Source organism: Trachurus japonicus, chromosome 22 (genome assembly GCF_045865225.1).
Source record: "Trachurus japonicus isolate A0001 chromosome 22, Traja_1.0".
NCBI lineage: Eukaryota > Metazoa > Chordata > Actinopteri > Carangiformes > Carangidae > Trachurus > Trachurus japonicus.
Genome location: NC_140928.1, coordinates 19,928,813 through 19,942,898, shown reverse-complemented (window position 1 = coordinate 19,942,898; position 14,086 = coordinate 19,928,813). Strand labels below are relative to the sequence as shown.

Sequence of the window (14,086 nt, the reverse complement as noted above, 5' to 3'; positions counted from 1 at the left end):
GGAGCACGGCAGTATGGCAAAAATAACAGCACCTCGGGGCTAAACCATTCCCTTGTCAACGCAGAGATGCGGCCACAGATGACAGAAATTCTGACGAAAATGTCACCAAAGCCTTAATATTGTTGAATAATTGAGATTTCAAATCTTAGCAAACAAAAATACCGACACTTGTCCCATAACCGACATTTCTGTAACATTTCAGAGGATTGTTTTTGCTCCCCGTGCATTGACAGAGAGTGGTGCGGTCCAATAGTATTGAAGGCAAAGCTGAAAAACGGTTTGTTTTCACCGAGGGGAAGAAGAAGCGTTGCTGTTATTAGCCGCAACAGGACCGAGTCTGAAAAACGGTTGTAACATCTCCTGAATATCTGGTTGGCTTCCAGACATCGCTTTTCTTAGCTCGCCATGGCTCTGTGCGGGGGTGTCGGAGCCATGGCTTTGCCCAGCGAGCTTATCGTCCATATATTCTCCTTTCTGTCCGACCGAGACAAGCTCCGGGCCTCGGCGGTGTGTTCGCGATGGAGGGAGTGTCTCTTCTACCCCGCGCTGTGGACCGAGCTCAAACTGCGGATAGGTGGTGGCGGCTGCAGCGGCGGGGGCTCCGGCGGCTCCAGCTCCAGCTCCGAGGAGACCCCAAGGCTGGAGTTCCTCATGCGGAAGTTCGGTTCTTTCGTCAGGGAGCTGCAGTTGGAGCTGGCCCCGGTGGAAGGCTACCTGAGCCCGCTGAGCAACGAGCAACCGTCCGCCAGGATGGACCAACCTCCCGGCGCCGATGGCGACCCGCAGCTCTCCGAGCGATGGAGAGACGCCATGGCCACTTACTTGGACCAGGTGTTGTGTGTGTTCACCAGCATCCGCAACAACAGGTAAGGTTGCACTCACATTTTTGGACATTTTTTCATAGGGTTTGTTTTATTCACTTTCAGGAATTCACGTGACATGACGTCGTTGTGTGGACATTTCACAGTATTTGTTGCGTCGCAGTAAGCTAACAGCTAGCTAGCTCGGTTAGCTATAAACAAACCCTGACATTAGGAGTTACGTAATCAGGACATGTCTTTGCGGTGGAGCTAGCATCCAGTGTTACCTGTATATCGTGTAATATTTAACAGTTTTTTTTACATTCACGGTCGTCTAATTACGATGTTAGCGCAACGTATGATGAATACGTCCGTGTCAAAGCCAAGTCAAATGCTCGTCTGCGTTTCTTTTGTTGTCAGCTCTATTTTCCATGTTACATTGGTCTCCATACCAGCAGATACAATGCAGAACTGGTGTTGGCTAGAGAAGGCTTTGTTGGCTCTGACTTGCTGATATCAGCACTGACACATACACACATATACAGTGTATGTGTGTGTGTATATATAGCTCTGGCATGTCATACCATATTGTGGGATGTAATCGTATATTTGCAGATCAAATTTGCCATCTTCGATCATTTATGATGTGGAAGTTGATATTCTGTGTAAACATGTCCTCTGAATGTCAAGATGACTGATTTCAACGCAGAACCTCCATGACACCTTCTCCCATGTTCTCTATTATGCTCTGTGCTGCTTTGTAGTATTTAAATAGCAGCCATCCAAAGCTGTGTAGCAGTTTATGTCTTAATTCTGCTGAGGGGGCTGAAACATTTCCTGTTGTCTCAATCCTTCTTACTGAGCAATTTCCATTCAAATAATCCTAGTCCTTGTTCTATCATGACCACTTCTACTAACGTGGTTTTAAAATATGACAAAATTAGGTACATCCAGTCATCAGGATACTTGGTGAAGTTTATTACTTTTTTAATGTTCGTCTTCATTGACAATGTTGTTCCATCAGAAATAAAGTATCATGGTGAGAAAGTCTCTTAAGGAAGCTACATCCCATTGGTGCATGACTTGTATCATTTCCTGTCATAACAAAACAATAAAGAGTGTTGATTTCTTGTATACTAAACATGCATTAAATATTAGTATTTTAGTCCATATTGTGGAGTAGACCTAATAGTATCAAACCATACCTCAGATCTAGTCTTTAGGTCTAAAATAGGTTTTGCTGCATGAGCACAAGTACCGGTATAGCATCCATAAGCAACCATGAGCAAACCAGCAAACATTGATTGGCTAAGTGAGTAGTTTTAGTAGTACATCATAATAAAATATGCCATCATTACCTAAGTATTGTATTGTATTTGGCGTTTCATTGTTTTAAATGTTTTAGTAACATTGATCCATGACTGACTACAGCTCTCATGTTCAGAGGGAGTCTGATTGTTTAAACAAATACATTGGTCCAGCTCCTCTGGTACGGGTTCAAAAAGACAAGAACAGGTAACTTAGTGTTTCTTCATTAGTGGTTTTGCTCACTAAGTAGCTGTGCACAGTCTGCTTTTGGTTTCGCTGCAGAGGCATTTTGTGAAGCTTGGGTCTTAGTTAGTTTACAGGAAGTGGGCTACATCAAACATAATATATACAGTACATTGTCATATGTGGCTGCATGGCACACATGTGGTTGATCACTTTCCCACAACTTACATAGATCTTCAAAACAACAGTGCAAAACCAGATGTATAATACCTGGGAGGGAGAAAGCCATGGAGTTCATTTAGCTCTCTATGCTTACCTTGAATGCTTTTCCAAGGCCCAACTTTTGGCTTATAGACTATTGTTTGATCGCTGCCAATCTATTTTGGGTATGGGGATATAAAGGGCTTTGGACAGCAGTGCAGCAAAGTGCAGTGCGGCCATAATTCTGTGGCGACCACTCAGCAACTACAGACCAGGGCTAGATTAGATTGAACAAAATGGCCACAGTTTTCCTTAGAAAGTAGTTTGTATTGGAAGTGGTTACACACTCCCCATTTTTAGCTTGTGTTGATAACCAGAGACTCAATCTGTGCTATGTGTGATAAAACCAGATGCCCAGCGTGTACCTGTAATGACTTTAACAAATGTTGACATAACAAAACAGATGATAATGAAATCATTGTCTCCAGATAATTGCCAAGTTGTAGCAGAGGATGTCGTATGGGTCTCCGTCAAGTCGGTCAGTTAAGGATATAGAAAAAAATGTAACGGGCTTCTTGTGTAATGAGGCTATGACACTTTGATTTTAAACAGTTTTAATTTAGGGCATCACATTCTGTTGAAGAAAAACATATAAGTTAAGTATATCTGGTAAAAAGAGTACAGTCATCACTACAGGCTCCTGTGTTTTATGATTCAAATATTGTGTCCACGCCACACTGATGTTTTTCCATGAATAGATCAGTCTTCTATTGGATGTTCCTATGTTTGTTCTTCCTAACATCACCTCTCTCATTCTTCAGAAACCTGCAGAAGCTGAGTCTGTATGGAGACACCTGTATTCTGCAGCAGGAAGGACTGTTGGACAGCTCTAACCTGCACCAAATTCACCAGGGGGACAAAAAGATCAACGAGTAAGCAAGCTTGAAATAAAAGCCATTTTCTCCACAATCGGAAATGGTTAGATGATGATGTTTTTGTTTGTTTTTTAATTTCAGTAGAATGGTTCCTTGCATTGCAAAGAAAAAGACAGTGAATGTGCTGTTATTTTGATGCATTATGTGATGTCACAATACGCTGTGCAATCAATCACATAACCTAGTTGGAGAGTGCAGAGCAGATCCAGCATCAGCACACCACACAGTGTGTTCACATCAAACACACGCTCTGTGTGTGGCCACATTCTGTGTCATAGCAGTTGTTGGGCACCTCACCTGTAGTGAAGTGGGTGGCATCACATAAAATGCAGTGTCAGTGCTCTGCTCTGTAGGACAGGTTTGAAGAATTTAGAGCTTGCTGAATCTGTGCCAGAATATGACTGGGCACAAGTACCCAAGTATAGCCTGCGTATAGAGTTAATCATTGAATTGAGTTATTCAAGTTCATGGAAACAATGGCTGAGATTCTCTTATAAAAGCATAAACTAATATATCCCAGGTGTGTTGTATTTGTCTCTTTGCAAAAATCCATATCCCAATCTTGATCCTGTTTTTCTGTCTTTGCCCTGAAGGTTTATTTTCAGGATGAACGGGTCCTCTGAGTGTGTTAAATGAACCTTGCAGGAAGCTGTGGTCACACTGGAAAAGTGAATTTAAGCTAATTTCCCTCCTGCCTCTGTTCATTAACCCTTCCCCTCCGCTCTGCAGAATCCAGCAGTTGTTCATGGAGTTGCTGTCTAACAGCAGGCAGCTGAGGTGGTTGTCCTGTAGCTTCATGCTGGGTCTGGTGACTCCCTGCTCCTTAGCCTGCCTGTCCAATCCTTCAGCTGAGACCCTCCAGCACCTCAGTTTACTCGACCACCAGCTTGGTATGCATTTGTCTGGCCTATCACAAGCATGGCCTATGAACAGTCTTTCAGAGATCAAGAATTGTGCAACAGGAAGCACTTGACAATATTTTTTATACATGTCATCTTTCTTGAATTGCGCTCAGGTCCTCTCATCTCACCATCGGAGTTAGATCGCCTCTCTAATCTTAATTCTCTGGCTCTGGATTTCTCTGACCTGACGTCTGAGCTGTGTGGTCTGCTGGCATCTCCACGTCGAACTCCACTGCATCGCCTCTCCCTGCTGCTCAACGGGGCTGCCCTGGAGTTCAAACCATTAGAAGGGACCGCTACAGAGGACGACTGGAAGGCACTGGTAATGCAGCAACCGTCTACGTGTTGCACAAAGTGTGAATGTTGGTTGAAGTAGCAGTGAACCTCAATCCTGATTGTTCACAGGTCCGTGTGAGTGCCAACCTGCGAGTGTACATCATGGCCCTGGAGGTCGACAGCACAGAGCTCCTCAGGGTCCTAAAACCAAGCCTTCCTCTGGAACGCCTTCACCTCGACAGTTACAGCACGCTGGTGACTGATGCCACGTTGGAGCTTATCTCTCAGCAATACAACAAAACGCTGACTCACTTCCTGCTCCTGAGGGATGACCCCGACTTCCCTGACCTCAGTGTCAATCGCAACGAAGACCCACTGGTTCTCTTAGCATGGAGATGCACTCAGCTGACTGTACTGGTGATACATGGTGAGTCCAGCTTGTTGTTTTGACAGTATATATATAGTCATGTGGCTCCCCTCCTTTCTTAGTACAGAATTTGGATTATCTTCAGAAATTAGTATAAATCAAACCGCGTCCAACGAAATGCAGAGAAGGATTCAAATGGGGAAAAAAACATCAGACATGAAAAGTGCACTGGATGCAGTTAGCCTTTTGATGAATTTAAATTGGAGCAAAATAAATGAATAATAATTAGGCAATCTCCCACGACATGGCTCTAAGAACAAAGTAGGTTGGCGAAAACTACAAGTACACCATGCAAGCCAATCTAAAGAGGTTTATGTAGACCAGCAGCAATCTGCATTGGGAGGTTCAGTATCCTATATTCAAGTAGACTCCTTGGGTGAAGGCACTAAAAGGAAAATGTTTGCAAAAATATTAAGCCCAGTGTTACCAAGATAGTGTTATATGGACAGATGAAACCAAAGTAGAGCTCTTTGGGAAGGTAGTGCATCAGTTTTGTTCATAGGCAATAAAATGAAGCACATAAGATAAAGAACACTGAACCTACAGTAAAGCATGGTGAAGGCTCTGTCTGGTAGTCTGCCTGTCTTTGGTTCAGGAGGCATTTAAAGTATCAAACTATTGATGAAATACGATGACGATTACCAAGGCATTTTAGAGCAAAAATGTTTTACAGAGTGTCAGGAAACATGGTTTAGGTGTTTCAACAAGACAATGACAGACAGTTCCCACCCTGACCTTGGTCCTTTTGAAAATTCTGCCGTTGCAAAAAGGACTCCTCAAAACTTAAGACCTTGAATGCGTAGTATTAGAGGAGAGGAAGCTACCAGCAATTGCAAACAGGTGCAATAAACATCTGGATGGCTAAAGGAAACATTTAGTCATTGTTCATCATTGTCAAGTCTCTGTAACCATAATAATTGTGTTCAGTGTATATTTTATATTGTATGATTCAACTATTATTTTCAGCAGCATCATTTATCTGTTTGTGTGGTAACTCCATAACAAAGACTACAGTAGTTTTTTGTTTTGTTTTTTTTCTTAAGCAGATAGAATAGACTGCATGAAATGATTTTGTAGCCATTTGGACACACTTCTAATGGTTTTATGTTTTATGTCTTTTAAACCTTTTTTTTCCAAGGCCTTTCCATCTCTAAAAATCTTCTCTAACTTGTAGATCAACAGTCCCTCTCTCTGAAAAGAGCTCTGATTGGCCACAATGTCCTGCCGTGGCCTGGTTTATCTAAAGTCTGCAGAGCCAGCAGTTCCAAGAAATAACCTAAAAAGTGCTGCCTAACCCTACTTTAAAGGGATAGTTTAACATTTTGGCAAACTGGCCATTACCATATAGCCTCGTAAACCAGCCGCTCCCGGAAATGCAATTCATTTCATTTCTGAGGGAGAGTCTGGCCTCATCCCCGTTGTAAGCGTTTGGGGTGGGCGGGAGCTGGGCGGGAGTGGTAGCGTCGACAGACAACCCCATTCAGCCAATCAGCAAGTTGGTGTAGTGACGGGGCTTTGCATCAGTCGGTCCCTGATTGGCCAACATGCTGTGTCTATCACAGCGGCGACGCTGATTGGCTCGGCCTTCTGAGGGTTTCGGGCCAAACGCTTACAACGGGGATGAGGTCAGACTCTCCCTCAGAAATGAAATGAAATGCATTTCTGGAAGCGGCTGGTTTACGAGGCTAATTACCATAATCCCTATAATTTTAGGAGTAGGTTCGTTACCGCTCGGCCTGACAAATAAAGGTAACGAACCTACTGCTATGACTATATGGATTATGGCAATGGGCCAGTTAGCCAAAATGTTGAACTAGACCTTTAAAGCTTGTTTAGTGTATGGGATTTAGGTTTTTTATGTGCAAAACCATATATCTCAAACATAAAAAGATTTGCTGACCTGGCCTAGTAGACATTGTAGTCAATCTTTCTGTTTTGTTGGTGCTCGTCTGCAGAAACTGCTGCTTGATCCTGCAGCATTGTGTTTGTCTGGAATTATGTCAAAGGTCCATCGCGCCGGATGCATAAATAACAGGAAGAGATAAATAAAAAGGATGCCAAGTTCTAATGAAAGTGCATTCACAAGCTAATTTAATTTGATAATTATTTTTTAGCAGTATAGCCTTTTAGTCCCAGCTGTCTGAGATCAGTCTAACTCACCCATGTTGCTCTGCAGGTTACACGGTGTGGTCCCACAACCTGGTGGCCATCTCCAGGCTGCGAGGCTCCAGTCTCCGCCTCCTGACCGTCTCTGAGGAGAGCATCGACTTCGACCCGGACCAGTCAGTGTGCATGGAAGGCGACCCAGTCCACAACCTGGTGAAGGAGGTCTCGCTGGGCCTGGGGCGAGTCTGGCACCCCTGCCTGGATTCTAGCCTGGTTTTGTCCGAACCCACCCAGCACTTCCACCGCGAGCTGCACGCCTTCAGCATGGGCATGTAGGCAAGGATGTCAAATCCAACACATCACAGCCTAAACTGTGTCAAGACCAGACCCACCAGGTGATAGTCAGCAGACCCAAGGGAGAAATTCAAACTGCACCTTAAAGCGCAGTCTATAAAGTAAATTCATGTGAACTGATGTGAACTGATTTTATTTTCCTTTTTATATTTTGTGTTGCTCTCACAGGGGGTTTTAGCACACAATCAATTCTTACCATGTCCCAGCAGATCCCCTGTTTTCTTGCTTTGCCTCTTGATTATCAGATTAACCACTGATTTAGAAGACAAAATCAGTCTTTGTTGTTTTAAAAATGGATTAACCAATGAAGAATATCCAATTAAAAACCGGATATTATGATTAAGATTTAATATCCATTCAATTTAAAGGAATCCCAATCTGTGGTCTCTGACCACTAACGAGACAGATTTTAATTTGTCTGCTGAAATGGGTCATCGTGCCCCATCAAATGCTCTCTTGTCTGGCGTGGCCCGGTCTGGTCTGGTCTTGCCCACAGCAAGTATTCAGAGCTCGATGTCTCCTTCACCTTAATAACCTCCAGAGCCTCTGTATAATGTAACTTTGATTTGTTTTTGTTGTGTTTTTTTTTCTCTCCTCTTTTTTTTTTTTAATTTAACTGTTTTCCATCTCTCCCTGCTCTGTGTATAATCTTGTTTTTCCTGCGTGGTGATTCCCTTGCCTGTATAGGCTTTGTATGTATTTAAATACAGATATATTATTATCCTGCTCACAGCTAGAACAGAACAGGCAGGCGGGTTGAGTGATAGACTGGTGGGATTTGCAGGGGCAATGTGTATTCAGACCCAAGCTACTAGCTTTAGTTGTGAAACAATTAGCTTTTCTTTTAAAAGAAAAAAAAACCCTTTGCTGTCGGTATGTCTGTCCACTCCACTTTAGCAAATATTGGAGTTTGGAAACTAACTGATCAATCACTTCCTGGGTAACGCAACCTTTGCTGCTTCTTCTGTTGCTCTGAAAGAACACCTTGTGTACTTGTGCTCTAGTTCGAGAGCCTCGCCAGCAGAGTGGGAACGTCCACTGTAAAATGGCCGACTGTGACTCGTGCTAATCGGTTTTAATGCAGCTCTCGGCAACAGCCATGTCAGTGCCATGACTCAGATCATCCTCATGTGAGTGGCATTTTGAAGCCAAATGGTTTTCTTAATGGTTTTCAGCACCTTACCGTCGGTGTTACGGAGAATATTGTTACATGCTTGCAGCCAGCGCACTTCCCATCCTGCTCACTCGTCGACTTCCTTGGCGAAACCTCACCAGTCGACTGATTCGGGAGCCTCGTCTTCCGACTGACGTTCAGAGCCAAACTGAAAATTCAGCCCGTCACTATACAGCACACCCCTACTGTGTTCTGTTTTGATCCGTAGTGAGCCGGTCCTAAATCATTGCATCTTTTTTCTGTATTCAGGATGAATATAGCTGCCTTTTGCTCTACTCTACAGGTCAAAACTTTCCAAATAGCAACACTGGTTTCAGAGCCCCTTTGTATTGAAATGTCAAGTCATCAAGTCAAAGAAAAGACCCGGAGTGTGCTCCATAATATGAAGGGCTCTGAGATTTAGAAAAGTAGGTCTGCATTATTCTAGAGGAAGTAGGGTTTCACTCCATAATGCCATACATGTATCTGTGTTTTGAGATATCTCTGTGACTACTTCCAAAGGCCATGCTCAAACAGCACCAGTATTGTGTAGGCACAGCTTCCTAAGGTGGCAAATACCAAACCCAGGTTTCTCCAGTCATGCCAGCAGTACTGTAGGTAGGAACCAGTTTTAAACATTTCACGAGTAAGACCAGGGAAAAGAAAAGGATGCACTGAATGTAACTCAACTCTCATTCCGTTGGCCAGTCAGTCAGTTTTACTGTAGAGTTATATTTGCCGCTGGGCTTTGGCAGATGCACGTCTTGCCAGCAGCTGGGGTTGCTGAAGGAGAGAGTTTTGGAGGTTGTAGGTTCCACTGACGGATGCGACTGCTCATATTTTCTCAAAGAAACGGCACCTACAGCACAACGTAGTTTTGAGTCGATTGTGGCAAAATGTTTTCTCTGTCAGTCTCAGGTAGGATTTTAACATCACTACGACCACGGCGGTGGTGGTGGTGATGGCGTCACATCGGGTGTGTGAAACAATCAGTTAATGTGAGAAAGTCATTTTTTAATTTTCCTCTTGAGTCACAGTTGCCTTTTGAAATGGTCCCTTGTTTTCTGAATACAGTTGTCGTCGTCGTTGTTGTTATTGATGATGTTGTTGATCTTTGCCATCTGATGAGCCCTCACTCCACCTCGGCAGGAGGGTCAACAAACCTAATCATACATTTGTTTTCAAAGATTAAGGTTGATAAAGACTAAAGAATGGCAAAAGCAATCTGCATTGCACATTTTATCTCTCCAGTAGACGTTATGGGGGGACAGAGAGTTGGCCGTAGGAAATCCATCCTGTCAATAGAGGACCTGCTGGGCCCAATTAATGTCTGAACTGAATGTAGTCAGTCTTCCTGGGTGAAATGATGTCTGTCTGGCACCGCGGATCTTGTCTGGCTTGTGCAGCTGGCTCGTTCTGCAGGCATTCATTAACAGCGTGAAAGCATGACTTTGGATCATGGTCCTATTATTGTCCACTTCTATTTTTTTTAACTCAACTGTGTGTATGCCTTTGCTCTAATAATGAAATAAATGTTATCCAGGCTCTGCGGAAGCACCGACTTGCCATGTTCTTGGCCGAAGCCAGACAAAATATCTTGTGCTGCAGACAAATGTAATGTTGAGTGCCACCAGTAAATACCTGGGCCCAGCACGGCTCCATGTGATGCTCCGGTGTCGCGACTGCTTAGTGGCTATGACAGCTGTGGTGCGCTGGTGTCTTATGAAGGCATGTCCTGAGCTGAGCTTGGATTTTGACAGGAAAATCAAAAGTTGGGAAGGGCCACACAGTAAATGCTGTCAGCCAGCCTTGGTCAGGAAAGTTGCCCTCCCAAATGGCTACAGCTCAGTTCAGTCTGAGGTCGGGCAATGGCATTGCAGACTGTGAAGGTCCATATCAAGGTCTATAGTTTACAAGGTTGACTTGCAGTTTTTTTGTTTTTTTCTCTCTCCAATAGACTGATATGGAACCAGAGCAGGGGTGGGCAATTATTTTTTCCAGAGGGCCACACTGACTCCGATAAAGTGAGTGAAGGGCCACACGATTCGAAATCAAATTGAAACATCAAATATTTATTGCTGAATTATATATAATTATATATTAGCCTATATAACTACATATATTTGGTGGAAATGATTGCATTACAATAGGCTGACAGCCCACAATCATGTAATCGCATTTTCAACTTATATCCATCACAGATCACTGAAGAAACATGCTGTATTATGATATAAATATGGACTCAAGGCAGATTGTTTTAACAAAACTTACTGACCATAAATGACTGCACCAATTAATAATGTTCACAGACACCTGAATATTATAATGAAGCACTCAGATCCTTTTCAGTTCTGATTCAGTGAGACTGTTCTATTTGTGTAGATAACCTTTTATTTACGAAGAAACACAATACTCCTTTGCTGCTGCCTAACAGCACCAACATGAAAAAAAAAGACTGATTTGATTACAAGCGTAGCCATTGGTGGATGGAGGCTTCAGACGCACGTGGCTACAATCAGTCATATGGTCGATCACGTCAGAAAACCCAGCGATCTCATAAAATGCTCTTTTAATCACAGTTTGCTAATAATTAGGTGCCGTGATGGGGCTTTGTAACCGTCAGCAATTATGATTCGGCTGACGGAGGGTTGTGAAACACCGGCCCGGTCCCGGTGGTCAGAAACTCCGCTGTGGAGAAAACCTGCACCAGAGCGGCTCCTCTCTCTCCTCTGTCGGAGCTCTGGTGACCGACAGAGAAAGAGACTGAGCAGCCTGTCCTGCAGGAGATCTTCTACCTGGAGGAGGTTACGTTGTTACTTTCTGTCTGCGATGTGCAGGCTCCTGATCTGACAGGGCTGTCACTGTTTCAAACAGCTGATTAGTGCGCATCAACGTAATAAAAGCAATCGGGTCATAATAACAGTTCGGCTCGCACTTCGGCTCGCGGGCCGGATTGAGACGGCATGCGGGCCGGGTGTGGCCCGCGGGCCGTAAAATGCCCATGTATGAACCAGAGTCACACAGCGTGCCAGCACTTTGCTTGGTTTAAAATGACTTGGTCCTAGTGATGGGCATGTGGTTACCAAATGTCTGCTCATCTGTTACGGGACTTTGATGGTTTAGCCATGATAATCTCTCTAGTCCTTGGTCCATATCTCAGGATGAATGCACTTTGGTACCAAGAGTTTCTTTTTAAAGGCTGCCTGTGGCTGTGTATATAGAGCTGTACATTCATACTCAGAGGGGATAGCAATACCAACATAACACATTCAGACCAAAATATGTTGGTTTTTATCTTATCTTCCTCCTCCCCTCATCTAATTCTCCCACTCCTCATTTTAGAGCTCATTTTTGTTTCTGTGTAGGTTTGTGTTGTGTGTATTCATCGGCTAATAAGGAGGGAAATCACTGCAACTTTATAGAGACATCTAATGTCAAACTAGATCTTCTCGTCTGAGCAAGTAGACATTTACATACCACAGATAGTTAACACACTGGTTTTTACAGACTCCACCTCCAGCCACCACGTGTGTTTCCTCCTTTGTTTTCTGTCCTCTCAAGTCTCCTCCAGATGTTCACTTTTTTGGGAGCAGACAGGTTGAATGCATCTGGCAGTGTTTCTGTCCAGAACGAAGGGAGGGGCAGTGGTTTTACCAGACTATCCCCAGCTAGAGCAGATAACATAGCAGAGTGGGGAAAATACTCATTTTAAAATTCCACTTCATCTTATGCTTACGTGTTTATCCTTGGCTGGAGCCAATCCCAGAGGCAGGGTACCAGCCTGTCAGAGAGCTGGTTTGACTCTTTTGCTTATTGAAACATTTTAGGAACATTTTAGGCCACATTGGTGCAGTGTTCGTTTTTGTTAATCACCAAAACACACCGACATTTTAGTGAGAGGGCAGAGAGAGAACAACTCTGTGTTGTCCTTGCAAAGAGAGAAGATGTGAGGCAAGGTTTTGCTTGACACATTAGGAGACAGACACAGTATAGCATAGCATTTTCAAAAAGAAAAAAACACTGTCAGTGGATCCCTGTGTGTCAATAGCTAAATATTGAGCCATCTTGTGCCTGAAAGCCTCTGGAGTCTCACTGCTTCTCAAACCCTTTTGCTCCCCAAGTCGTTGGCTTTGTGATATATGTTAATCGTTGCCGTGATTGTTAGTTCACTCTTTAGGGAAGCAGCGTTGTGAGCTACAGTAGCTAGGAGTTTCAGCACATGTGTTTTAATATTTCTTAGAGCGTGCCTGTATTTTCTGCGCAAGTCTTCATGTAAAAGTTTCAAATGTATCCAGTAGAAACGTGTGAAATACGACAGTGTGGATGTGCGTGTGTTAACAGGTTATCAGCAGTGCAGCCATCGTGTGTTTTCTGCGTGCGTGTTTGTGTGTATGCGTGTGTGTGTAGTTAAGGTGGGGGGGCTTGCTCATGTTCAGCAGTGTAGTCTTATCACTTCTACTGCAGCAGGAAACAGGAACAGAAATCGTTCGTTCTCAGGGTACAATCGGTTTTTCAGAAAGAGGAGGAGGATGGGAAAGTTAACAGTAGCTCAGGCCTCTAGCTCACTCACATGAATATTAGGAGTCACTGGATCTGTTCTCCTCCCTCCATGTGTTTTTAAGCTGCCAAAGACCACAGTGGAACAAACCTAAACCCAGACGAGTCTATCTGAAGTGCCCACGTACACATACACTGGCAGGAGGCTGGTCCAGTATTCTTCTAAACCCTACACCTCCTCGTAGTCCTTCCTCTTCTCTTATCCTCTCTCTTCCCCCTCACTCCTTGTGGTTCCTCTCTCTCAGTTTCTTCCACTGACGACTACCGCTCTGTTTCTGTGTGTCCAGGCTCTGGCCTTGTTATACTGTGGACCAAACTGTGCTAGACTAGAAGAAAAGTCACTGGTCTCTTCCTGCAGTCGGGAGTGAAAACAGACCAAAGCAGACCTGCAGTTGTGTCAGTGGCTGCACCTATGTTCACAAATTTAGGATTTCACACTAGCCATGTAGAATGTGTGTTACTGAAGTCACATTTATGTCCAACAAATGTTCGGCAGCACTGTTGCATCTACAACGCACGTTGCTGCGGCTTCATAGAGCCCAGTGAGGCCTTTTGTCGTCCAGCACAGAGCAGTTCTGCAGTATGGCAGTATGACGCTTGGCCAGAGCAGTCCAGAGTTGGACCACCTCAACAACATTTCCTCACCACCATGTACTTCCCCCCTCCTTCTCTTCCCCATCACCTGTTTCACTGTGAGGAGTGCGTGAATGTAAAAACTAACCGCGGGGAGGACGAGGCGTCTTGTTCAATCTCGGAACGCGTCAGGGACTAAACACTTCCTCAGATGCTTCCACCAAGCTACTCACTGAGACACTGTAGCTTCCCTCACTAGGACGAAGGCCGCTGTGCCTGGTTATGTGTTGTACGTGGTACGGCCTGCCAGC

General features: G+C 44.1%; 1 protein-coding gene across 1 annotated transcript; it reads left to right on the top strand.

Annotated features, from left to right (window-relative positions):
* The first annotated feature begins 287 nt into the window (after positions 1–287).
* On the top strand, positions 288–9,071 carry fbxo33 (F-box protein 33). The gene is made up of 6 exons (XM_085768517.1): positions 288–866; positions 3,314–3,424; positions 4,157–4,317; positions 4,443–4,651; positions 4,735–5,032; positions 7,209–9,071. The coding sequence occupies exons 1-6, from the start codon at positions 406–408 to the stop codon at positions 7,472–7,474; spliced, it is 1,506 nt and encodes a 501-aa protein (XP_085624643.1). The 5' UTR covers positions 288–405; the 3' UTR covers positions 7,475–9,071.
* The last annotated feature ends 5,015 nt before the right edge of the window (positions 9,072–14,086 follow it).

Coding starts and splice junctions, on each gene's coding strand:
- fbxo33 (XM_085768517.1), top strand. CDS start 406: ATGGCTCTGTGCGGGGGTGTCGGAGCCATGGCTTTGCCCAGCGAGCTT. Junction 867..3,313: donor ACCAGCATCCGCAACAACAG/GTAAGGTTGCAC, acceptor CTCATTCTTCAG/AAACCTGCAGAAGCTGAGTC. Junction 4,318..4,442: donor TTTACTCGACCACCAGCTTG/GTATGCATTTGT, acceptor AATTGCGCTCAG/GTCCTCTCATCTCACCATCG.